This window comes from Blennius ocellaris, assembly GCF_963422515.1.
Source record: "Blennius ocellaris genome assembly, chromosome: 13".
NCBI lineage: Eukaryota > Metazoa > Chordata > Actinopteri > Blenniiformes > Blenniidae > Blennius > Blennius ocellaris.
In genome coordinates this window covers 5,400,709-5,424,678 of record NC_137662.1, presented here as the reverse complement: position 1 = coordinate 5,424,678, position 23,970 = coordinate 5,400,709, and the positions used below count along the sequence as shown (strand labels likewise).

Genomic DNA, 23,970 nt, shown 5'->3' with positions numbered 1-23,970 from the left:
CAGCACATGTCTCTTTGTCGGTGAGATAAAATGGTTTTAAGTTTTAATAGATCTTTTCTATACGAGGCGGCATTAGATTATCCGGTCAGATCCATTTTTGATTGTTTGTCTGTGCATTTTTTTTTTTTAAAGAAACACAAAAGCATCAGTAATCAATTTATTTACAGTGACATATACAATATAATGTTGCACAACATGAATGGGATATTTAAAAAGCAAACAAACACACCCCTCCTTTTGTTTCTCTGGAGCTTGGTACTGACTGCATGACCTACGCAGCAGATATCAAACCTGGACGTGTCTTTGCACACGAGGCAGTGTTACCACACCCAGGGATGTGATTCACTCAGAAAAACGAAAACAAATTGTTACATTTTTGATGCGGACAAATGAGAAAACATGTTGCAAGTTTTTAACGCGTCTTCCACTACAGTCACGCTCTTCATTCTCAAAATGCTTCGGACCAGAATGAGATTACATGTTCCTGGTGTTGGTCTTTTCCTGAAAAATCAGGAGAGGAGTTTGTAGGAGTCAGGACTCGGTGGTTGTTGAGGGGCTGCTGCTCGATCCCATGTGGATGCTCTGTTTCTCGCTCATTGTCTTGACAATAGTGGCTGCAGGAGACTGCAGCACCTTCCGTGAAAGCCTCATCCGGCCGTCTGTCGGGTCTCGTCCGAAATACTTCACCTGGGAGCAGAGCAGCATTTAGAGAGGAGCAGCAGACGCCCACCGACTGTCTGAGCTAACAAACACGTACCTGGATCTCCTGTCCTACATCTAAACCCAAAGCGCTGGGATGTTTGATCTGGAGGAGGAACAAAACAAAGCAGTGATTCCACAATACTTCAGGCACTCATAAACTCAGACAAACTGTTTTAAAGGCAGGTGGACTGACCCGTTTGTGGTCCAGCTGCGAGTTGTGCAGCAGGACTGCACTCATATTGGGATACAGTTTTACCATCACACCAATATCCCTAAAAAAACAAGAAGAATGGGCCTTTAGTATGCATGCTAACAGGTTATCATTGTGTATGGCTTATAATATTCACATTCAATTGTCTTTCCTATTCTGACTCTTTTGTATTCAACAGCAACTGCAAATAAAGTGTCCAATAAAATGGCAGAAGGCGGGTTTACTGGCTTCAACTGGCGGGCCACATACAGACTGGCAAGTGAAACTGTAAATCCAACTGTAAAGCCTTAATGTAGTATTACAAGAAATGGATGTAAAATATCATTTGGGCACCTTTTTTTTTAACAAGCTTTTAATGGTTCTCTATCGACCATAAAGTCTTATTTCCTTTCCAAATATCCATTCTGAAGTGAGATAATTTATGATAAATGATAAAATGGTGTTCATGAGTAAACGTAAATGTAAAATGCAGCGGTTTAGTTCACCTCATTTCTGTGATGGTGGCAGTGTAGACAGCACCAAACTCCAGTTGCTGTTCTTGCTGCAAAACAAACACATTAGACTTCCACATTTTGTCCAAACCCACGCATAAATAGACAATATTTTCATGTTTGATTGTACAGCCATTGAAATGTTTTGCAGTCTATTAACACTCATTTGCAAATAGGTGACAAAATATTCTGTGATGATTTAAATGCAGTAATCACAGAAATGCCTTACTCACGAGCCAAATAGCGACCAAGTATCTGAACTATAACAATCTGTAGGACGTGGGTTTCATTTAAAACTGTCGATAAAGAGTATATCAAGGTCAAATAAAGCCAAAATGACTTTCCCTCCTCCTATAAATGTTGTGAAATTGGCGTGAGGACCACTACAGAGGCCAGTGGGCCGTCGGTTGCCTGACCGAGGTTTGGACTCACGTCGTCTTTGCAGATCTCATGAATGAACTGCTGCGCTTCGTGCATGGCTCCCGGCGTTGGCGCGAACACAGAAAACGTCTCCTCATCCACCTGACTTATTGTCACGCCTTAAAGAAGGAAAAAGAACCGGGATGGAGATGGGGACGATATTGCAGGTTTATTTCTGCGGAAGCCTCTACTTCATCTTTTCACTTGTTACCCGTCTGAGCCTGGAGCCTGCGGAGGTTGTATCCTCCCGGACCAACGAAGCGCGCTCGTCTTGACACTGGTACCCTCACCGTTTCTGATAACAGTGACAAGAAACTTTCAGTTTTAACCAGTTTATACTAAATCCTGGACCATTCAATAAAAAAAAATTAAAAAAAGAAGCTTCAGACCCATTTCAGACTCAGTGTCTACAGGACTTCCTCAGTAAAAGTCACACAAGCATTTTTAACATGAGCTCCCCGGCTCCATCAAAAACACAAATGCCAGATACTGGAAGAAGCAGCAGAACTCTTCTTGTGCAAGTTGGATACATTTTGAAATGACTCTTAACCGTTGTGGTTTTCCACTAATATTATCTTTAATAAGAATCAACATGTTTCGTTTCTACTCGTCAATAACAATGTGATGAATTGAAACAATCCACTTCCTGTTTGTGTTGCTTATGATTCCTTGTTAAAACGTAAAAGAAAAATAGAAAAAAAGTTTCCCTCCGAGTCAACCACAGTTTCAGACTACACATATAAAATATACTTTTAAACACACTTTTTGTCTATTAAAAAGACAAAACCTACCGATCACAGGTCCGTTCTCTTTCCTGCGCTCTCTGGGTTTGACGATACATTTGTTCATGATGCCCAAAATCTCCCTCTTTGCCACTGAAATAAAACAGCATCGAAACAAAATACATCAACGTCTCGACTACATGTATTCATGTTGATATTTATATAAAAGTCAATGTAAAGTTTTAACATTTGATGAGGCACCTGTGGCCTGTTGGATGGCCTCCATCACCACCTTCAGAGGTAACCCTGGTATCTTCACATCAGCCTGAAGTTTAGGGAAGAAAAAGACTGGAATTAAAACTCAAGATAGTGTTAATTTACTGTCACAATCTCCAGGGTTGCCAGACATTTAAACCGCTTCAAGTTTTTACATGAAAACGTCCAAATAAATGTCTCATCTCTTGAAGTAATTTTAGTGGTAAGTTTCAATAGAAAGTCAGACTTTCTGAATGTTTTTGCTGAGAAAAGCAGTTTAAAGTGTTACCTCGTAGTACTTTAAAAGTTACATTAATTCTATAAACAGTCTGAAACATTTGTTATATTTCTGCATTATGTTTTCATTTGTCTTATTACAAATTTTCTTCCCCAATCATTGAGTTGTGAAACATGCTTCCATAAAGAACGTAGATGGTCTTTATTAGGAGTTTTCATTTTTTTTAAAATACATGTAAATGTTAAAACCTGGTTTCTTCTCAAATCTCATCTTTCAAAAAGTTTGAAGGAAAACCTGATGGACTGACTGCAGTAAAGTCAAAAAGATGATATCAAACATGTCATTACCTGTAAAGCAGTGATGCCTTTATTTGTTCCTGCTAGTTTGAAGTCCATATCTCCCAAGTAATCCTCTATTCCCTGTTTAAAACAAGAACATCGCACATTAGGGTTTCTCTTTTCTTTTTTTTTCCACAAATGAAAAAAAAAACCAGCCACAACAGTCACAAATAGGAGGAAATTACTGCACACTGACCAGGATATCTGTTAATAATCTGTAGTCTTCTATCTCAGCGGGCTTCTCCGGGTTGGCTTTAGAGATGAGGCCAACAGCGACACCTGCCACAGCACCAGAGATGGGAACACCTGGACACGGACATGTGAGGGAAACAATAAACTGAGGAGTGCATCATCATCATCATCATCATCTTAATCATCATCAGCATCATCATCATCAGAAACACAAGTGGTCCGACTCCATCTTCAATCTAATCTTCAATTAATGCAAAATTAACCAATAGTAGATAATAAAGGTACAAATGAGGGTTTTTGTGGATGGCTGTTCACCTTCAGTATAAAAGTTGAATTATTTTTTTTTTATAGTGGAATATAAATTAGAATATTTCCTATTAGTGAAACGTTCAGTATTTTGCATTTCTAGAAAAATGTTTTAGCAAATGCAGATTTGCACCAACTTGTTTGTTCAGCTGGGAAATGACAATAAGATCCAATTAATAAGTATCGAATATTTACTTTGATTGGTGATGTTAGTGACCCGATAAAAGTTATGTTTTCAAACATTCATTCTGTGAAATTAAAAAGATAAGTGTGTGTGTGTGTGTGTGTGTGTGTGTGTGTGTGTGTGTGTGTGTGTGTGTGTGTGTGTGTGTGTGTGTGTGTGTGTGTGTGTGTGTGTGTGTGTGTGATACCCCAGATTATTCCCACAGTTGATCTTGATCACAGTAGATTGTTGATATTATCATCAAATCTGTAGCAAGTACTGCATGCCGACACATTTTTATCCAATATTTGATCAACTTTGTTGCTTCGTGATTTGTACAACTTGTATATAAGAGTGATTCCAGTTAAAAATGTCATTATATTTGTGTATTTTCTCAAATTTCAGTTTCACATTGTGACACGGCAGTGAGGTCAGATTTCAAGCATCGAGATATTGAAGTATTATTTTTGTACTGTTCATTTTTATGTTTATTGCATTATGCATCCTCAAATCGAAGACTGGCTACCTGCATCCATTAGAGCAAGACTGCCTCCACAAGCTGAAGCCATCGAGGAGGATCCTGAAAGAAGAAAAGCAGTGGAGAACATGATGCGGACGTCGTTTCCACAGTCGGACACTGCATCACCTCACTCACCGTTTGACTCCAGCACCTCGGCTGTGACCCTGATGGTAAAAGGGAAGTCCTTCGGGATGACTGGCCTCAGAGCTTTCTCAGCCAGCGCTCCTGCCGACGCACAGATCAATTCACAAACGAGTCTTTACGAGCGTGGGCGGCGAACGAGCGCCGGGGACGTGAGACGAGAACAAACCGTGTCCGAGCTCTCTCCGGTTGAAGCCGCCCGTCTTCCCAATCTCATTGGTGGCATACGGCGGGAACTGAAATGCAACGCATTATTAAATGTTGAATTCATCTTCATAAAAGACAATTAATGCAACTTTAAAATAAGAAAACGGGATTTTTCTCACTTCATAATGCAGCATGAAGTTTTTGTCTTTGATTCCACTGCAGAAAGGAAACAAAAGATGAGAAATAAAATAGTCATTTTAAGTGATTTCTTTACATGATACTGCTTTTAACTTGTATTTACCGTGTTGGTTAAATCACTATTTAAATGACTAAGGGAAAAGGACAGTTACAGTGGTGGTGATTATTGTGCACTGAGACCTGAGGGCTGTGGTGATAATATCTGCTTTCACACTGGACTCCAGGGAATCGAACGTGACGCTGCTCAGCACCTACAGGAGGCAAACAACAGAAACACCCGGGCAGTGTCGGCTATTGCAGCGTCATAGCGCCCTGCTGCTCGCACATTCCGAATGAAAACTGCAACATGTCACCTTTCTTAGCTGGAGAAAGGCGAACCCAAGTTTAACTACTGAGTGCCAGTTAAAGAAAAAAAATAAATAAATAGTGAAAGTTTGAATTCCTCACAGACCTGTGTCTGTCCTCGTTGAAACAAAGCGGAGCCATGGAGAGGCTTGAAAAGGTCGACGTCGCAAGAAATGTTCCTTAAAGCGGTCAACTCCCTCCCGTCACACCTGACAACACACGCAGGAGAAATCGCCCAACTTTGATCGCGTTCACGCAGCCAGACGATTGACCAGGAAGCGTTTAGAGTCCACGCAGGTTGAGCTTACCTCCTGTACTCGTTGAGAATTAACCCGCGGAAGATTTCTTTGCACGCGGTGTTGAAGGACTCGATGATCTCAAAGGGCTCAGCTTGTGGGAATTTCTCTACAGAAAAAGAGACATTATACAGTTTCGAGTTTGAGATGGCAAGAAAGGAGAATAAGAAAAGCTGAAATTCTTTCAGTGGGTCACCTTTTAGGTTCTCTTCAGCTTCCAGGCGAATTTTGTTGATCGCTTCGTCTCTTGAAATCTAAAATGTAGCATTTTGAAAGGAGACAGGAGGCGGTTGTAACCACACCTTGGGTGGTGGAAAGCTTGTGCACATCTTGTTATATTCTGAAAAAAATATCTGGGGAAACTACTTATGATAGAACACATCTCATAAACACAGTCTGGACAATGAAAAGCTCAATAAGAAGCAGTCAGATGGAAACAGTTTTGTTTCAAAATGTTACATTTGACTGCCGACTATTAAAACTAACTTTTATCATTCCCCAACCAGGCATTTTATTCTGCTGATACGTCTCAATTAATCATTAGCAGACACATCAAGTAGTTTGTATCAAACTTTTAAAGTCCTTAGCTTCGATGATGTCTGAGATTTTGAAAGAATTCTGAAAAATGTCACAGACACTGGTATTCGACTCCTTTTACTGCTCGACTGACTGCATTTCATTTGATTTCATAACTACAGAAGAGTCAACATACGTACAACTGGTGAGTGTAGCTGCTCCTTGAATCGTTTCTGTGATTAAACACTCGCCTCATAGAGGTCCTCCATTTCGCTGTGACGACTAGCATGAGGACTCAAAGCTACTTTTATCATTTCTGATTTTGTTAAATATCATAAACAGTCTCGTAGTTTTGGCCAAAAAGGATAGATGTCAAACTGTTGATGAATGCTTTGCCAATAAAAAGTTTAAAATGATGGCTGAAGAAGGAAAGAACAAGGAAGAGTCGTCAGGAATCTCAGGTCTTACCTTATCATGTCTGTGATCAGCAAAAACACCATAGATCCCCTCAGAAGCTACTCTGTAATGGTAAGAAAAAGCATTTATTACTCAGTTTTGTGGAATCGAGATAAAACATTTTCTCAAAAAGTAAACAGCTGTACAGGAAAACCACTGAAACCTAAAAGATTCTCAGTTTTATCCCGATAATTTTACACAGACTTATCATCTTTATTATCTGCTCTTTTCAGCACTGCTAAGCATTAAAGTCTCTGCTCTTACTTCCGAACATGCTCCACCATGTCATTCGGGGCTGAGAACATCTTGACGGGGACACGCTTGGTGATCTTCTGCTCTCTGGCCAGCTGCTGGATGGCGAGGATGATCTGCTGCGTGTGTTTGACGCCCACCTTCACCGCGTGGCAGAAGTCCTGCTGCAGCACGTTCTCCGCCGACGCCTCGATCATCACTGACAGAGTCACACGAGGCAAGTGAGCCAGAGTAATGCTGGGACACAGAAACGTGTCGAATGTCCTGCAATCGAGGGAAACTACCAAGCTGAGCTTGTTTGGAGGTTTTAGATCTTTGTAACTGAGCTCACTTTTGCACACTCGGTTACTGATATCGCCAACATGTTAAAAATGCAATAGGTGAACAAACAATGTTGATATCACATTAAAACACTGACACACAATGAGGTGCTATAGGTTGCAATCGATGGTTTACTGTCAGTGCAGTGAAAGTATCAACATCTTCCAAGGTTAGAAAAAACTGAAATGTTGAGACAATAAATAGGCAATTATAAAAGCAGCATGTCACATCTTGTGACATTGAAATTGACTGGATTTTGAAGTGAGAAGTGGTACTACCCTGTATTGCCATTAACTATACTGAGACATGCAGACTACTCAGTGTGTCGACTGAAATTAGAAAATATTTGGGAAGCAAAAATATATAAACGATTTCTTCAGCTTACCCACTTGACTGCTGGGAGCCCCGGCCACGATCAGGTTCAGCGTGCTGGAAGCCATCTCCGTCCTCGTGGGGTTGACCAGCAACTCTCCGTTGACCATTCCCACACGCACAGCACCTGAACCGCCACGCAGGCCGTTCAAACACAAGTCAGTGGCATCACACGAAGTTCAAGTGAATAAACTAAACCTACAGACTGAGATGTGTTGACGTTAAATCTGCTGTGCGTTCCTCACCGATGGGTCCATTCCAGGGGATGTCGGACAGAGCCAGAGCTGCAGAAGCTTTTGTCAAAGGAAAGAGTTTTCGCTTAACATCTTAAAAAAATGGACTCTCTGTGAAACGAGGATGGCTGAAACACAACCTCACCTGCATTAATAGCCAACACAGCAGGATCATTAATGCCATCGACTGCCAGCAGATTGCAAAGGATCTGCAGGACAAGAAAACGTACATGCAAACATCACTATTTAACATTCAAAAGAATAAGGAAAAAATATCAAAAAGAATGTCAAACTGAACTGACCTGAGTGTCATAAAAGTAACCCGAGGGGAAAAGTGGTCGAATCGATCGATCTGAACAAAATACACAAGATTTAGTCGCAGACATTCACTGGGCAATGATTGTATGTTAAAAGCCAAAGGAAGGCGGAGAAGACGGTCATCGGCTGACCGATCAGTCTGCTGGTGAGGATCTCGTTGTCGGTGGTGCCCAGCTCACGCCTCAGATAGTTGGTGGGGATTCGACCTGCAGCCGCTGCTTTCTGTCTGTAGTCCACCTGTTGATCAAAACCAGAAATACTTCCTTGTTAAAAAAAAAAAAAAAAAAGCAGACTGCATATGGATCCAGGCAAAGTGTTGAACGTACCACGAGGGGCATGAACTGGGACGGGGAGGGTTTGGTTTTGCTCACAGCGGTCACCATCACAGTCGTGTCCTCCATCTATATTTAATCATAGTGCAACATTAATATTCATTAAAATCTCCAGTTCAGTTGAGTAGAGTGAAATGACACACATTTTGTGAGTGGAAATGACATTACAATGTATGAAATCTATTAGTTTACTGGTTTATTATGAAAATGCACATCAACTCAAATAATACAATACATCAGTGAGTTTTACAGTATTATGTTTTTTCTACACTTCACAACTTTCTATAATAATTCATACATTCTACATTAATTTAAATGTGATATATCTACCTATTTGAAGGATTCTAAGTGTTCTTGTCCGATGAGTGTTTTGAAAACTAGTTATACTGTATATCCCAATAACAGTGAAGGTACATCAGAATATTGACATAACCATAAAATAATTTGCATATTCTAACAAACTAATATCATATACTAGTGCTCTACAGAAAAAAATCCATGATGTTGATACAAGATAGGCAATGAAATAAATTTAGAATATTGATAATCAACCAAATCATGTATACATTTTTCTTTAAAAGAAACAGAAAAGAAGAAATAACAAATATTTACAAATGACATAGCCCTATGTGTTATTTAAAATGATACGTCCATTCTCTGAAAACTATTGGAAGAATGAATGCAAAGTAGTGTAAAACAAAACAACAAAAACAGAATTAACATTGGGTGAACAACTTAAGAGTGAAAAAAAATTATAATAAAATGTGGGTTCAAAGAGTACCTGCACTACAGCAGATCCATCAGCAAATCGAGCCAATCTCCCTGAGGAAATTTCAAGTTTCCTACAACAACAAAAAGATAAATACATCAAAACACCAAGAGAGGTAGAACTCACCGTCACTGTGCCACCTACATTCACACTTGCATTTAGCACGTCTACCACATATTAAACCTCAGCCACAAACACAAGACATAACTCACATTTTAAATATTAATATCTGGCTTAAGACACTCGATATGAGTTGAAGGAAATGCTGAGGATTGAGTTATGTATGCGTGACTTCCCTCCTTGGTTCAAGCTCTGAGACAGATAGCAACACAGCAATCATCACGCCATGTTCAAAACCACTAAAATTATCATTTTACCCTTCATTTTTATGCCGAGTCTAAACTTCGGCGGGTTGATTAAAAAAAAAAAAATCGAACATTGTGTATATGCCTACGCGATAAGAAAAGAACACCTTGAGAAACAGTACAGTACAGTAGAAAATACCCTACTAATTAAAGTTCAGAGTATTTCTGTTGAACTGTGAGCTTTATAAATGTACAATTTTACAAGTGCACATACTGAAGTGACACCACACGCACGCAGCATCTCACACGCATACAGTGATAAACAAACCATCCGTCTGTCCCCCAGTCAAACTCTGAGAGATGAGTAAAGTCAGCTCACTTGTCTCCGAGCTCCACTCGCACACTCCGCGGGTTTGTGTGTCTGCTGTAAACACTTTGGTGACATGAACGTACATGAAGGCGAACAGCCGAGCGGCTCAGCTCGAGTAGGAACCGCATTTCTAACGACTCACACACACACAAAACTAATAAAATAATGTACTCCTGCCGTCTCTGCCTTCACAGCTCAAGTGTACATGTGGGCGCTGCCATGACAGTTAGTTGCGTTACGGAGTGACGTCATACTACCGCGTCCTCTGATTGGACAGGCCGCGGTGCGTGTGTAACGTCAGACACGTCCGACCAACAGGGAAAAAAAACTATGGTTCCGCTTTATGTGTTTCACAAGTTATATCTGGAATGGTTTCTAGAGTAAACCTAACTCAAAACTACAAAAAAAAAACCTAAAACCTACAACAACTTCAGATGAAGCCCAAAACATTTACAAAAACCTCCAAAACGAGTCTAAAAAAGACCCAAATAATAACTGCAAAAGACTCACAACTATAAAAGCAATTTCGACAATGCATGTTGAAATGTCGCCACTAGATGTCAGTCTTATAAAGATAACCTTTACAAAAATTAACAAGGCGCCAATACATCTGTGCAAATATCACTATATCCATTTTTATATAATCTGTGAGATTAAGTGTTAACTCAATTAACAATATACCACTCTTTTTCAAATTAGCTATATATACTTGAAATTGCATCTTCCAAGATCAACTGTAACAATCCAAAACATATTTAAAATATTTTGTATGAGATTAACAACTGACAGCCAATGTTACGATTACCTTGTCGTATGACTGTATTTTATTTCTTATAAACAGCTCATGCAGTCTTCATGTAAGTCACAATGCCCCTGACCTGCTGCACATCAGAGAGTAACCATCAAATTTAGTTAACTGGCAGAGATTGCAGCAGGTACTCAGAGAGCCAGCTCTCTGACAGCAGGGCTGCTGCAGTTGTTATGGCAACACATGAGTGTTAACAGCATCTCTAACACACCAAATTACTTTCGCACAAATGCACACACACAGAAAGCAGCTAATTGCAGGGGAGAGTAGCAGGGTTGTGCGCAAGGACTCAAATATTGAAACCCACACAGTCACATTATTACCACTGTGTCTACGAGTATTATCTTGTTTCCATGGCTGCGGGAAACAATGACTTCTCATTAATATCAAGCAGAGCCACAGACTATCTGTGTGTAATGGGCCAGTCAGTGTCTTGTTGTGGACCACAGTGATCTTCAGCAGCTCAGTGGATGCTGCTGTAATGATGTGTTTTTGAGGATTTACTCTTTGATGAGATGGTAATGTCTATTCACCAAAGTAGAGGTTGGTTGACTGCTCAGTGTTAATCTGTATCTGAACAAACATTTATTTATTAACCTGTATCCTGAGAGACCTTAAAACAAAAGACATCAGAACATTGCGACATTAAAACATAAAACAAAACATATTTATTGATGATTTTCATGCTGTAATGTTTCACGAAGAGAAAAAAAATTGTTGTCTCCTTTCACTCATCGTACACATACAGAGTGTCCACAGTGTTCTAGTGAACAAAACCATTTTGTACCTGTGTATTGTAACTCTTGTCCACTGCAGCGTGAACACCTTCTTTTATAACATTAAGTATTTTTGTTCCTCACTATCAGTGAACAGACATTGTTGATGTCATTAATACGGACATGTATAAAGCTTGAAAGAACCATAACACTGGTAGCTCTTGGATGCTTCAAGTGACAAAGAGTAATGCTTTTTGTCATAAGTGTGATAATTACATTATGGCACATGGCTTGAAGAAAAGCCTTTTTTTAATGAAGATGGCTGCCACGTATCCATCCATCCATCCATCCATCCATCCATCCACTGTATATTGTGTCATCCTATTGGTAATTTAGGGTCATCAATCAACCTTTTCCAATTAAGTAAAGGGGTAATATATCTAAAGTCAGAAAGACATCATCATACAATTTGAAGTTGCAGAAAAATGGCATCTGTAAGTCCAAGTTTAATAGATTAGGCTAGATGAAGTGCAACATTTGCAGATGATAATATAATCTATGGGAACAGTAGCGCGAGCAAGAGGAAATGAACCTGGAGAGATCGGCACTGGAGAGAAGAGGGATGAAGGTATTTAAAGACAAGACAGAATATATGTGTGCAAATGAGAGTGAGGCAGGTGGAAAGGTGAAGATGTAAGGAGGAATGTAGGGAGAGAAGGTGGACAAACACAAGTACATTGGATCAACAATGAAGAGCAATGGACAGTCTGCAGGCAGGATGGAGCGAGTGAAGACAAGTGTAAAAGTCCCAGAGCTGATATGTGGCAAAATGATAGCGGCAAGAAAGAAAGTGAAGGTGTATGAGACCAGCTGGGATGTCTGGTTTAGAGAGCTGTGCTGCCTAAAAGAGAGCAGGCTGAGCTGTAGATGACAGAGATGAAGATGTTGAGATTGGGAGTGAGCAGGATGGACAGGATTAAAAATGAACACGCCTGAGGTTCATCATTCTACAAATAAATCCAGGTGGAGATGGTATGTCAACATGTGCTGATAAGAGATAGGGAATATATTGGAAAAACGTATGTTGGGGGAGGAGAAGACAAAGGCCTCAGGGAAGATCCCTGGATAAAATTATGGAGGAACATGGAGATGTTTGGTGTAACATTGTGTATAGATGATGGCAGATGATTTATTGTGACAAACCCTGAAGGCAGCAGCCAAAGTATGAAGGTTATACTATTGTATTTCAATCTCTTATCATTTAGGGTTATGCTTTTCTGGTGGCACATAATTCAATCCAATTTTAAGCAATCTATACAGTGTTGCAGAAAAACTAATTATTCCTGCTATAGATTAGCTGCTGATAGATCGCTCAATTATTCAGTGGATTGATTGGCTTGTGAGAGAATTCCCATCCCATTTAAATCCACATTTTCTAAAGCCAAAATCAACACACCTTGTTTTGTGCAATCAAAAGTCCAAATCTATGAATGACAAAAAAAAAAAAAAATCCATTTAAATAATTTACTCCTCACATTTCAGAAGCTGTCCTCATGAGGTTGTAGGTATTTTTCACCATAAAAATTTACATTTACACACTATCAATAAAAGGGACATTTATTCTTTACAAAAAAAAACCCCAGCTCATGTTTATTTGGTGTTAGTGGTCAAAAGTTAGCAAACCTTTATCCATTAAACATGAGATCTCAGCTTTCCTAAATTGTGGCTCCCTGCTGTGCTGCTGATCTGAAAAGCCGTCAGATGGCAGAGGGCTTTAAAGCCTTGAGGCCTTGAGGACTGCAAACAGACGAATAGTTTTTGGGTTCAGATCATTAATGCATGTCGTTAAGGCTCATCTCAAAGACATTAGACTCCACTGTGATCATGGTGGGATAAATAATTGGAATAACTCAGTGAAACATGTTAAAACTAAATTCTGCCATTTAGCGGAGGAGCTGGGAGAAAGTTACAGTACAATCATGATTATATAATCGTATTATATCTCTATATCTCTCACGCAAAACATGATTTTAAGAGACGTATCAGCACATTGCAGCTGGTGAAGACTCAAATTGTATTGTCCTGTTGTGGTATGTAATGAAGTTTAAGTCAATTGAACTGGAGATTTGAGTGATCCACATTGATTTCCCAGAGCAGTGCTGCATGATGAGGGCGGACAGAGATGAAGTGGGTTGTCAGAGTGACCTCCCCTGTTAGAACAGAGGTCAGAAATTCAAAATATTTTGATGATCTCGAGAAGAAGAGGGAATGCTTTATGACATGAAAGCTATGTTTCTCGACTTGATCTCTCACCGCTAGGAATTTATGCTGATATTTCTACTATTGGTGTATGTTGAAGCATAAATGTTTGCATATATATCTGAAACACTATGCATTTCCTGAGATGTATCATTAATATCAAATTGATCCTCAAAACCCTGTATCACAATCCATTTCTAAAAAGTGCAGGTCCAAAACAAGAACCGTTTTGCAGTAAGGAAATAACCACCGCATGTCTTATGTCATGTTTACAAGGTTAAAAAAAGGAATTCCTTATGCAAAATACACATTTTGTAGGTAATTTATGGTTTTTACCATGTGTTTAGTCCGTCTCTCTTGTCTCCTCTCTTCTCTTCCACATGGTATCAGGGTGGAAACATTTGTTAAGCAAAGAACTCCAAGCAGGAGATTTCATCTGTTCAGCGGGTCCTTTGACGACCTCGGGGCCTCTTTCAAGTGGGACGTGGGTGGCAGCAGTGTTACGGGAGGCGACCACCTCAGCAGGCTCTTCTTAATGTGGAGGAGGAGCAGCTCTATATGAGCCTCTCCCGGATGGCCGTGCTTGTCGCTCGTGCTGAACAACAACAAAAACATTCAACCACATTCCTGATAATCCATCTTGGCATGGTTCAGACGCAGGGGGAGGGCAGCCCAACGAGACAGAAGTGCAGACAAGAGAAATCCAACAACCTGGTGACAAACAACAGCCAAGGTCACGAGAGGAGAGTTGGAGGGGAATCACGGCCCAGCATAAAGGTGAATCATATATACACACATGCATTGCTGGATACAGGGAATCAGAGATCACAACACTGCGTATGACATTCCCAGAACCTGGACGTAAACTGGGTTAAAAACTACTCCGTAACACTTATTTCAGTTCAGTGACTCTACCATGATATTTGTATTCTTGTCATTCACATTAATCTCATACGTGTTAAACGTGCACTTTTACTGGTCATACATTGTGACTTCTCTCTGTGGTCTGATGAGTGAATGTGACATGTTCAGTGTTTCTTATCCCTGATTTTCAACAGAGTGCCACTGCTGACTAGCCTCTCCATTTAAAGAAGCCCGAGTCATACTCCTTTACAAGGGAAGGTCATTCCAGGTTATGAGCAACTTCAAGAAAGAGCATTCAACACAGCTCCAAACCAACATGTTTGTGAGGGCTTGTAAATTCCTGTGAAATAACTAACAGGAAGCTGCAGTCATTTAAGAGAAAGTCTCAGTAGGTTGTACAGAGAGGGAACAGTGCGGGTTTTAAGCATTTGATTTTTGGCGAGATGAGTAAGACAAAAATGTTCACATGCTTTCCCACTGCAGAGTCTGATCGGAGGAGGAGGCTGGTGTTTTCAAACCGGTGTGTGCGAGGAATGCTGCTGCGGCTCTGAGTCACGAGGTGGAAGTCACTTTATTGACAAGACTTCCTAAAAGCAGGATGAATAACACAGACTGTGATGAAACGTGCAGAAGCAAACTGTTCAGTGGGGGGTGAACGAAGACCAACACTAATGCAAATGAACGCCACCTCATGATCACAAAACCAAATATCGTCTAAATCCTGTGCAGTAATTCAGCGGAACATGATAGCGTCGAGGCTGCTGTGGGGGTAAAGCAGGCGCTGCACGACCCATGATGAGTTTTCATTATCTGCGTCAGCGTTTGATAGTCTGCTGAGGCAACTGGGCGGCACATGTGAGAGTGATTCCAAGAAAAAAGCCTAAAATTGATTGGAGAGGACTTGATGAGATGCTTAGGCACCAATTCCCCCATTTTGTATCATATTATCAAGACAGGATCACAGAAATTGAGCCAATTTTCTCAATCTCAATCAGAAATTTCCTCAAATTTTCTAAATATCTGCTGGTTGAAAGTGAGCTGGTATATTCAGCATCTGGATTCAGCCACATTTACGAAAATTGTAACCAAAGGAATTTGATCAATCAATGATCAAATGCTATTCATCATTTGCTTTTCATACAGGTTGGTTCAAATTCAAATTTCTTGTTAGGGGACTGATACAGTGATGAGAACGGAAAACAAAAAAGACGACGCGAGAATCTTTGAAAACGAGTCATTTAAAAGGTGATAATTATCATTCAAATCAATGGAAGAGGATTGGAAATGCATTCAGGAAAACAAAGTTGGATAAATTATTCACATGACAACACTGATAAAAAGCAACTGATCAAACAAAATATTAAATATTGAAATTTGATATTAATATGACAAATGAAAGGTACAGTTGAGATTGGGATTGAAAATGAGAAAGAACACAATCAATAGAAAAATGTTTATGTTAAACCAAATGTTTTATTTTAATTTTTAGATTAAATTCTAATGTCTAAAGGTCAATATCTTTTCATTCATTCATCCACTGAGGAGGGATTTGTTAAGTGAAGGAAGAGTCAAAGAAACGTCATTGTTATACCAACAGAGCAGGATGAATGAAACCCAGAACTGAGATCTCATTGTGTGAGTTACTCAATTTATTGTTCATTTTCCTAGTTTAATCACGTTTGCTTCAAGTGTTCAATTTCACTTTGGCTGTCTGTGCTTCTCAGTAACTCACCTTTTGTTTCAGGTGTGTCTGATTCTGGCCTCTGTGCTGCTCTGTGCTCTCGCCTCCCAGACACTCAGCATCATCTACTGCTTCTGGTCTCTCCCAGCATGTATACATGTATACGAGTGTCTTCATGGTTTTACCGGCCGATATGGACCGACTCGGCTCAGATCCCCCCAATCCAACGTATTTTGTAAAAAGAATTTCCAGCTGAACCGCTAACAGGAGCAATCATTACTCAAAATGCAAATGAGACCCTCCAGCTTATCCAACAGTGCTGCTGAATTGTGCTTATTGAAAGTTTGAGGCGAAGCCAGAAGACAATAATCCATTCAGTCTGAGCAGGTTCCTGAGAGGTGACCCAGGTCTCCAGTTCCCAAACCAGTGATGGTGTTTTAATTGGCTATCTGGCCACACGGACCTCTGCTCCCTATTCACACAGTGAGAGCCATTCATCAGTTGTTGATTATTTGTCTCCAACCACAGCAGTGAGTGACTGCAGCTCCAGGCCTATCTTTTAGTCATTAATGTGTTTGCTGATGCAGCCAAAAGTAATCCTGTGTTTAAAAAAGAAGCTCAGTGCATTTCTTATGCTACACTCACCTTCATGGAAATTCCTCACTGTACACAAGGCGTTTCGTTTTCTTTTGAATTCACATTTCAATTTCCTCCCAAACTCCAAAGACATGTGCAAGAGGTTCTCACATATGATCCAGCCTGACAGCGGTATGGTGGCTCAGCTGGTGGAAATGCCTCCTATAAACAGAATATACTAAATCCTATATGTGCCTGGATGATATTTCATATCTTAGCTTAATTCATATTTATACGACCATTTATTAAAGAATATTTTGACAAAAATATTGACTTCTGGTTTGTCTTACCATGTTTTTCCTTCATATTTGGAGACTGTTAAACATCTGTTCATTCCCACCCATCCATTTTCTGTACTGGTATATCCAATGTAATCCACTGAATCTGACCCCAGCTGTCCATGGGCTGCTGTCTCCTGCCTCTCTCGCACCCTGGATAGTCCATCACACGGCAAACACAGAAAAAAATGGGTTAGGGGAATAACTGTGCTGAACCTCTTTTCCTGTACATCTTTGTACGTTACCCACCAGGTGTCAGTGCTCACCCTGCTGCTGAAGGCAGACAAAGGGAATCACCTGTCTCTACCCGCAGGTCAATTTATCATTCGGGGAAATCCTCACATATTACAATCACACTGTTGCAAAACCTTTGCACTTAAAATGAACATAAAAAAAAAAAATGTCCATTAATTATTTTGAACCACAGTCAATTTCAAATGAAGTGCACATGCTGGGGGGGGAAAAAAGTTTTGCGAGAAACATAACTGAGGAAGACTGTGAGCTACTCGGACGAGGAAGGGATGCTTTGGTTGATGTCCTACTTGTATTTTAGAGGAGGGGAGGGGGGGAGGGGGGGAGGTGGAGGGAGGGAGGCGGTGCTGCGCGTCCTCCAGTCGTCATCTCGGCTCCGCGGCTCAGTGCTGTGCGGCGTTTCGACGGAGGCGGACGCAGAAGGAGAAGCTGACATGAGTCCACCATGAACACCAAGAGGAAACCGACCATTTCCAAACCAGGACCTTAAACCTCCGGATTTCCTTCTGCGGTGGATGTTTCATAATTTTTTTTACATTTTTTTAAAATTTTTGAACCAACCCTCCCCAGCCTTTGGACCTCCTTTGCGTCCGAACCTGTGCCAGTAACGGACCTTCTGCGTAAAACCGTACCATACCCAGGTCTCATGTAGTCCGCTTCTATTTCACAATTGTAGATAGTAATCTCAGCCGAAGGGCCTGTACATTTGAAAATTGCTACATCTGGGCGCATTTTGTGAAGCAAGAAAATGTGATTGTCAGCCCTTCCCAATGCGCCAGGCTCCGTCGTTGGCATTGGAAACAGCTGGGACGCGTCGTGAAGATTGTGGATTTTATTCTATTCGTCGGAAATGAGCGTCGATTTAATCGAATCATCTACATGAGTGGAGTCTAAACAAACACCTCCCAGGGAGTGCACATACACGTTTTTTCCCCCCACCATATCTGCTGAAATAAACTGCGCCTGGGACTATGGAAAACGAGGTTTTCACCCCGTTGCTGGAGCAGTTTATGCTCACGCCTCTGGTGTGCTGGGTAAGCCCCCCTCCTAATGGGCCATTCATTGTGTTCTGGACACACCAATTCATCACCCTAACGCATTTCTTTTGCATTGTGTCGTTTATTTCCAGGTGAAGACTGTGGGACAGCCGGCAGTGACCGATGGATCCAAATTATCGGAATATATAGAATTGGTGGATGGGATTTACCTGAACGAGATTATGATTGAGATGTAAGTGATTTCGCTTGTTAGTCCCAACAGTGTGAGCATGCAAACGTAAGATCACACTCATACATTGATGCCCATGGGCCATTATCAATAGTTGCATGAATATATGTGCAGCTTTCTCGGTGTGCAGGGCCGGTACATGAGGCGGAGGAGGGTCAAGACGTTGCTCGCCCTGGGGCGATTATGTGGGGTCATCCCCACATGAACAAATTAAGCAAGTGCAGCCTCCATCCACCACTTGAAAATTGTCTGTTGAAGTGAATGTAGGCTACACACAAAGAGATCTTACACTGGGGGCAGTGAGCGGTTGCACTGTTGTAAATCTGTGCAGACGGTCATTGTGGAGGGTTTCTGCTCCAGACTGAACATCTTTGGTGCATGGATGCAGCATGCTGCTCTGCCACAACTTCAGTCTTTTTTTTTTTCTCTGCCCCAGTCACTCTCACCCTGTCATCTGCAGCAGAGTGGAAGACACCCCGCCCCTGGAAGCTGCAGTGCTCTTGTTTCATGCTGTGCTGTAGATTAAACTGGAAATAGAAGCCCTAAGCTGATGGTAGCTATACTCCCAACCTGGATGGAGGTGGTGCAGCAGGCCCGGCACAGATGTACATTTATTTGTTTTTATTCACTTGGGAGGGAAGCAGAAGCTTTGGCAGATCTTTTGATAGCAAGCGAGGTTGGATACAGCATGAGGAAGGGGGGGAGGAGGAGGAGGAGGAGACACAGCGTGTGAAATATGTCTGTCTTTCCCGTTGCCTACTAATATATATAGCATGACAGGAGACAGCTTTCCATTCCTTTGTCTGGCTCAGGGCTGCTACTTCCCGCTAGCAGGACAATTTTTCATATTTTCCACTAATGCTGCACTCTACACGGTCAGCATTCCGTGTGCTGCTCAGCTGCCAAGGGAGCATTCAAGCAAACCTGCTCCCACTGGAATTGATCTTCACTTCTCAAGAGATCATGTGCTGTATTTTCGTGGGACATCCTCTGCTGTCAACTATTAGTATCTCATATCTTAAGTTTGGACTGGAAGATTTTCGAGGAAAATGATTCCTTCTGCAGGTTTCTGGACTATACTGTAGCTGTGTAGACTGTATGTTTTCCGTCTCTGCACGGTGCTCTATTCCTCCAATGTCCTTGATCGGTTTGCTAAGCTGCCTATCTAAAGGTTCAAACAAGTGCCTCTCATTCCCAGCCTTGTCCATCAGGCTTTAGGTATTGAAAACAACAGTGTTTAGGGAGGTCGTCTAAGTTTAAGCTTGAGAAAGTCGTCTATCCTCTTCCACACACCGTCTTTGTACCCTACAGAAGACTTCCCCCCCAGGGGACAATGTATAGTAGAAAGCAAATAGGTTAAAAGGGGGAAGGGTATGAGGAGCGAGACGGTAAAATATTTTCTTTCAGAAGGAACAAGTGGGCGACATGCAAAAGATAAATTAAGGCCTCAGGTTGCAAGGCCACGTGAGAATTCCTCAAGTTCTTCATATTAAATGTGTGACCAGGTACTCATGGGCATTTCTGTCAGCAAATAAAAGCAACGCATTTTTGTTTTCCCCTTTAGTTCTCCTGCAGAGAACAGTGAGCAGCGCTGAGCTAAAATGAACTGTGACTGGCGGGCTTAGCGATTGCCTGACAGGATGTCGGGGATTGCCAGTCACAGCCAGTTCTGTGTGTTTATGTTTACGTGTGTGCGTGTATGTGCACGAGAGTTTTCTGCGGGGCCTCTGTCTGCGTGGGAGTAAGTGTGTAACTGGCCGTTTTTTTTTTTTTTGCTCCCCCCTGTGCATTTGGTTTTGGACTGAGGCAGCTGTTGGTAGTCATCCCGTCCAGCCACACTCCCACACAAAAGGGCTACAGTGTTGGTCGGATCTTGTGTTGGCGAGGCTGTTCTTTATGTGCCTCTGCTGCTTTCCCAGCATGTGTGCACCTACTAAGGGACGTATCGGGCAAAAATGTATGATTCCAGGTATTTCCGAGACATTCAGCCAAAGGACGTGTGCCGTGTCTTCTTGCTTTTTCCGATGCTTTTGTGACAAATGAAACACGAGGCCATTCACCATTGAAAAGTACAGTTGAATGAGGCCAGCGTGGGTGTTTAGAAATGCTCCACTCTCTCATTAAAAGTAGCTTAAAACCACAGGTGAGTTTTCCCCAGCTTCAAAGTATTACAAGTGATAATCAGTGCAGACTGTATATAAGTTTACACACACAGAAAAGCACCGTCGCTCTCACTTAAGTATTGCTTTCCCGTCAGCCGCTCTGTTCTGACACCGTGAAACACAGTGTGAAGAGTTGGCTTGCTTCGGTTTAAAAATAAAAGTCAGCTTCTGTGCACAAGAAGAAAAAAAAAAGGCTCAGAACGAATTTTAACCATTAAGTTTGAAATATTGCTTCAAAAGAATTATAGGCAATAACATAACGTTGCTAGAAAGTTGAGCACACTCGGTTGAAATGCTGCTAAACACATTGCAATGACTATAATGGCTTTCTGATGAAATGGTTCACATCATGTCAGTTCAGATAAAGAAACTTGAGCTTTATACTATTTTTACTGGGAATATCTGCTGTGGTGCTGCAGCGTCAATGTCTCCATTCGCCACTTAAAGGTGGGAGATGTGGCAGACCGGCTGGCAGCAGTTGTCATCAGGACAGGATGGGGAGAGACGAGAAACCCCGGGATTATCCAACGGTTTGCTGACAGACACCCAGATGGCACCGTGTCCCCCCCCCCCCCCCCCCCCACCCCCCTCCACCCCCTGCCCTCCTGTGACTGACATCACCCAGCCAATTAGATCGCCTCCGTCGCGCCGTCAAACCAATTCGTTTTCCCCGCCCGGCGAGGAGGCGCCAATTAAATTTGCTGTCAGAGTGACAACTGTCCAGTCGAATCCTCCTCTTTTTCCTGCCAATTCTGCAGACCCGGGCCGGCTCCGTGGCCTGTTCGGTCAACCGAGAGTCAGTCACGTCTCTGCAGGCTGCTGCATCACAGTTATGCGTTACAGATTGACAACAAAAGGAATAGCGAAGGACAGTTGACGCAAAGCAGCCTCATGACATGTTTCAGGTTGACTGGTGTCTTTTTTTCCAGATCCTTATTCTGCATTTCTACCAGTGCAGAGTTGTGCAACACCACAAAAAGTGACTTCTAAAATGTATTTTAGCTGAAATCAGTGTAGGCTGGTAACACATGTTCTGCAGGTTAACTCTCACATGACCTGTTTGGATTGTATGACATTAAAATGGCACCTTTTTTTAAGATAACTTCAACTTTCAATCTAGTTTTTTTTTTTTTTTTTTAATTGTACTCCCATGTGTTTTGGTGATACTGAAAGATACTGAGCTCTCGTAAACGTGAGTTTTGGTTGCAACATGTTTGACTAATCTTCTCTTGTGACAGGACAAGGATGTAAACTTTAATAGTTTGGTTTAACCAAACACTCAGATTGATCAGGTGTGTGACTCTTCCTATATGGTTGCACATCTCAGCATGAGAATATGAAGAAAACTCACTTATCAACATTCTTATTTGCATCTACCTCCTTTTTGTCACTGGTACTTGCCAAAATCTGCTTTACTTGTATTGGATCAAATTTATCCTTGGGCAAATATAAAAATTATTCATGATTGCCATCAAAAGCAGTAAAAGTAAAGTTTAGAAGTTTTCAGACAGTAAATGAAGGAGATTCTTTTTATTTCTCTGTTGGACCTGACCTTGGTTTAGATCCCAGGACTATTGGGGAATTCACTCCTTTGTTGATTCTCATTTGCTTCATTCAGGTCTATTAATTTTTATGCTGCCATATGGGTTCTATATTGGGCTTCATAAGCCTTTGTGGCTCTGTAGAATCTTTAGAGGTTGGAAGACCATCTGGCAGAGTTTTATTATTGCTGATGGAGTCCACAAATGGTCACATACAAAGAAACACATGACTCTGCTTGATTCTGCTCTTTCTTTGATTACTTTCAGTTGTTTTTAAACTGCTTCTGAGCTCCTGTGTGTTTGAAGGGTTTGGTTGACAGCCCAGTGGAAAATGGTTTGATGTACAAATAAAATATTTAACACGTTAATGCACAGAGTGGCTCTTAACAAATATCATTTCATGTGGCTCTTGTCAGTCTAATGAACTGTAAAACATGCATTACACTGAAGAAAAAAAAAAGCATGAGAAATAGTTGATGTATTTTTAAATGTAATATAGAGGAAACTAGGTAATGTGCATTTGCGTATTTCACTATTGATAATCTGAAATAAATCAAACGGCCTGAAGTTGACAGAATCTGCAGGTTAGGAGCTGAAAATGAGAATAATTTGTTTGAAGTTTGTGATTTATCAGGGTCTTTTGTCTTATTTTTTCACTTATTTCTGCACAAACCCACTTTTCTTCTTCTGTCAGCTGCTCTTTTTATCACTTCCTTGCCCCTACTGTTAGTGCACCTCTTCTTCTTTGATTCTTCCTCCCAATGGCCTCTTCATCATCTCTGTGCCTTGTTTACCTTTTGACTCACCTTTCCTGTACCCCCCCCCCCCCCCCCCCCCCCCCCCCCTCTCATATTCTTTTGACCAGCACGTCAAAACCTTTTGTTGGCGTTCTCTGGGGCGACTTGCAGCAGACATATTTGAGATTCCAGTTAGGGCAGAGAAAAGGAGGCAGGCCTGTCTTCTTCTGCCGGAGCTTCGGTGTGTTTGGTTCTCCCGCTGCTCCTGCTGAAGCTTTCAACATCAAAGTGTGAAGTCGGACATTAATCTCTCAACTCTAATAATCACCCTTGTGTCACGCTCGTCTCTGCGGGTCTGTCTGGCGGGAGGATGCGGATCATGTTGGACAGGAAGCGGCAGCTGTGACCTTGACAGGACCAAACTTTAACGAGGCCATAGTAATGTGAGGCTATTCGAATCCTTGGAAAGGAGAGAATGTTTATGTCCACTTCAGGACTTCAGAATCACATGTGCTCCTTGTGTCTGAACTCTACAGTCTCGTATAATGTGGAAGTGGTTCTTAATTTTTAGGAGCGTTCTTATGTAGGAAATCACTATTTGCATCACACACCCTGGTCAATTTGAGCTACATATGTATTTTGATTGGATGCACTATGTGGAAAATCCCACAATACAGATGTCATGAGACATTTTACAGGAAGAGAAAAAGAGAGAATCTGATGTGGAAATTCTCCATCATTCAGTCATTTTGAACAGATGTAAAGATAAATGAACAATTGGTCCAAACACTAAAGATGAAAAGAAATCATACTTTGTTTTTTTTGTTTTTTTTACAGACTTTTCTCACCCAAGGGTCACGTGTGTGTGCAGTGGTTTGCA

General features: G+C 41.3%; 2 protein-coding genes across 5 annotated transcripts in view; one reads left to right on the top strand and one right to left on the bottom strand.

Moving 5' to 3' along the window:
- Positions 1-212: 212 nt before the first annotated feature.
- On the bottom strand, positions 213-10,129 carry pnpt1 (polyribonucleotide nucleotidyltransferase 1). Its single transcript, XM_080507906.1, has 28 exons — positions 9,939-10,129; positions 9,267-9,327; positions 8,480-8,554; positions 8,285-8,390; positions 8,138-8,187; positions 7,981-8,044; positions 7,848-7,895; positions 7,616-7,729; positions 6,922-7,108; positions 6,670-6,721; positions 5,882-5,939; positions 5,698-5,794; positions 5,496-5,598; positions 5,225-5,295; positions 5,026-5,062; positions 4,869-4,935; positions 4,694-4,783; positions 4,565-4,618; positions 3,574-3,683; positions 3,387-3,458; positions 2,808-2,871; positions 2,616-2,699; positions 2,036-2,119; positions 1,837-1,943; positions 1,399-1,454; positions 896-974; positions 758-805; positions 213-687 (listed from the first exon to the last, which is right to left on the bottom strand). Exons 1-28 carry the CDS (start codon positions 10,055-10,057, stop codon positions 532-534), a joined length of 2,313 nt encoding a protein of 770 aa, XP_080364032.1. The 5' UTR covers positions 10,058-10,129; the 3' UTR covers positions 213-531.
- Positions 10,130-17,856: 7,727 nt separating this feature from the next.
- ccdc88ab (coiled-coil domain containing 88Ab) overlaps positions 17,857-23,970 on the top strand; it is a 73,800-nt gene continuing 67,686 nt past the window's right edge. For all 4 annotated transcript variants that reach the window (XM_080507241.1, XM_080507240.1, XM_080507239.1 and 1 more), the window contains exons 1-2: positions 17,857-18,457; positions 18,553-18,653. In XM_080507241.1, coding sequence (XP_080363367.1) covers positions 18,395-18,457; positions 18,553-18,653 — 164 coding nt within the window. In that variant the 5' untranslated portion in view covers positions 17,857-18,394. The remainder of the gene's footprint in view (positions 18,458-18,552; positions 18,654-23,970) is intronic.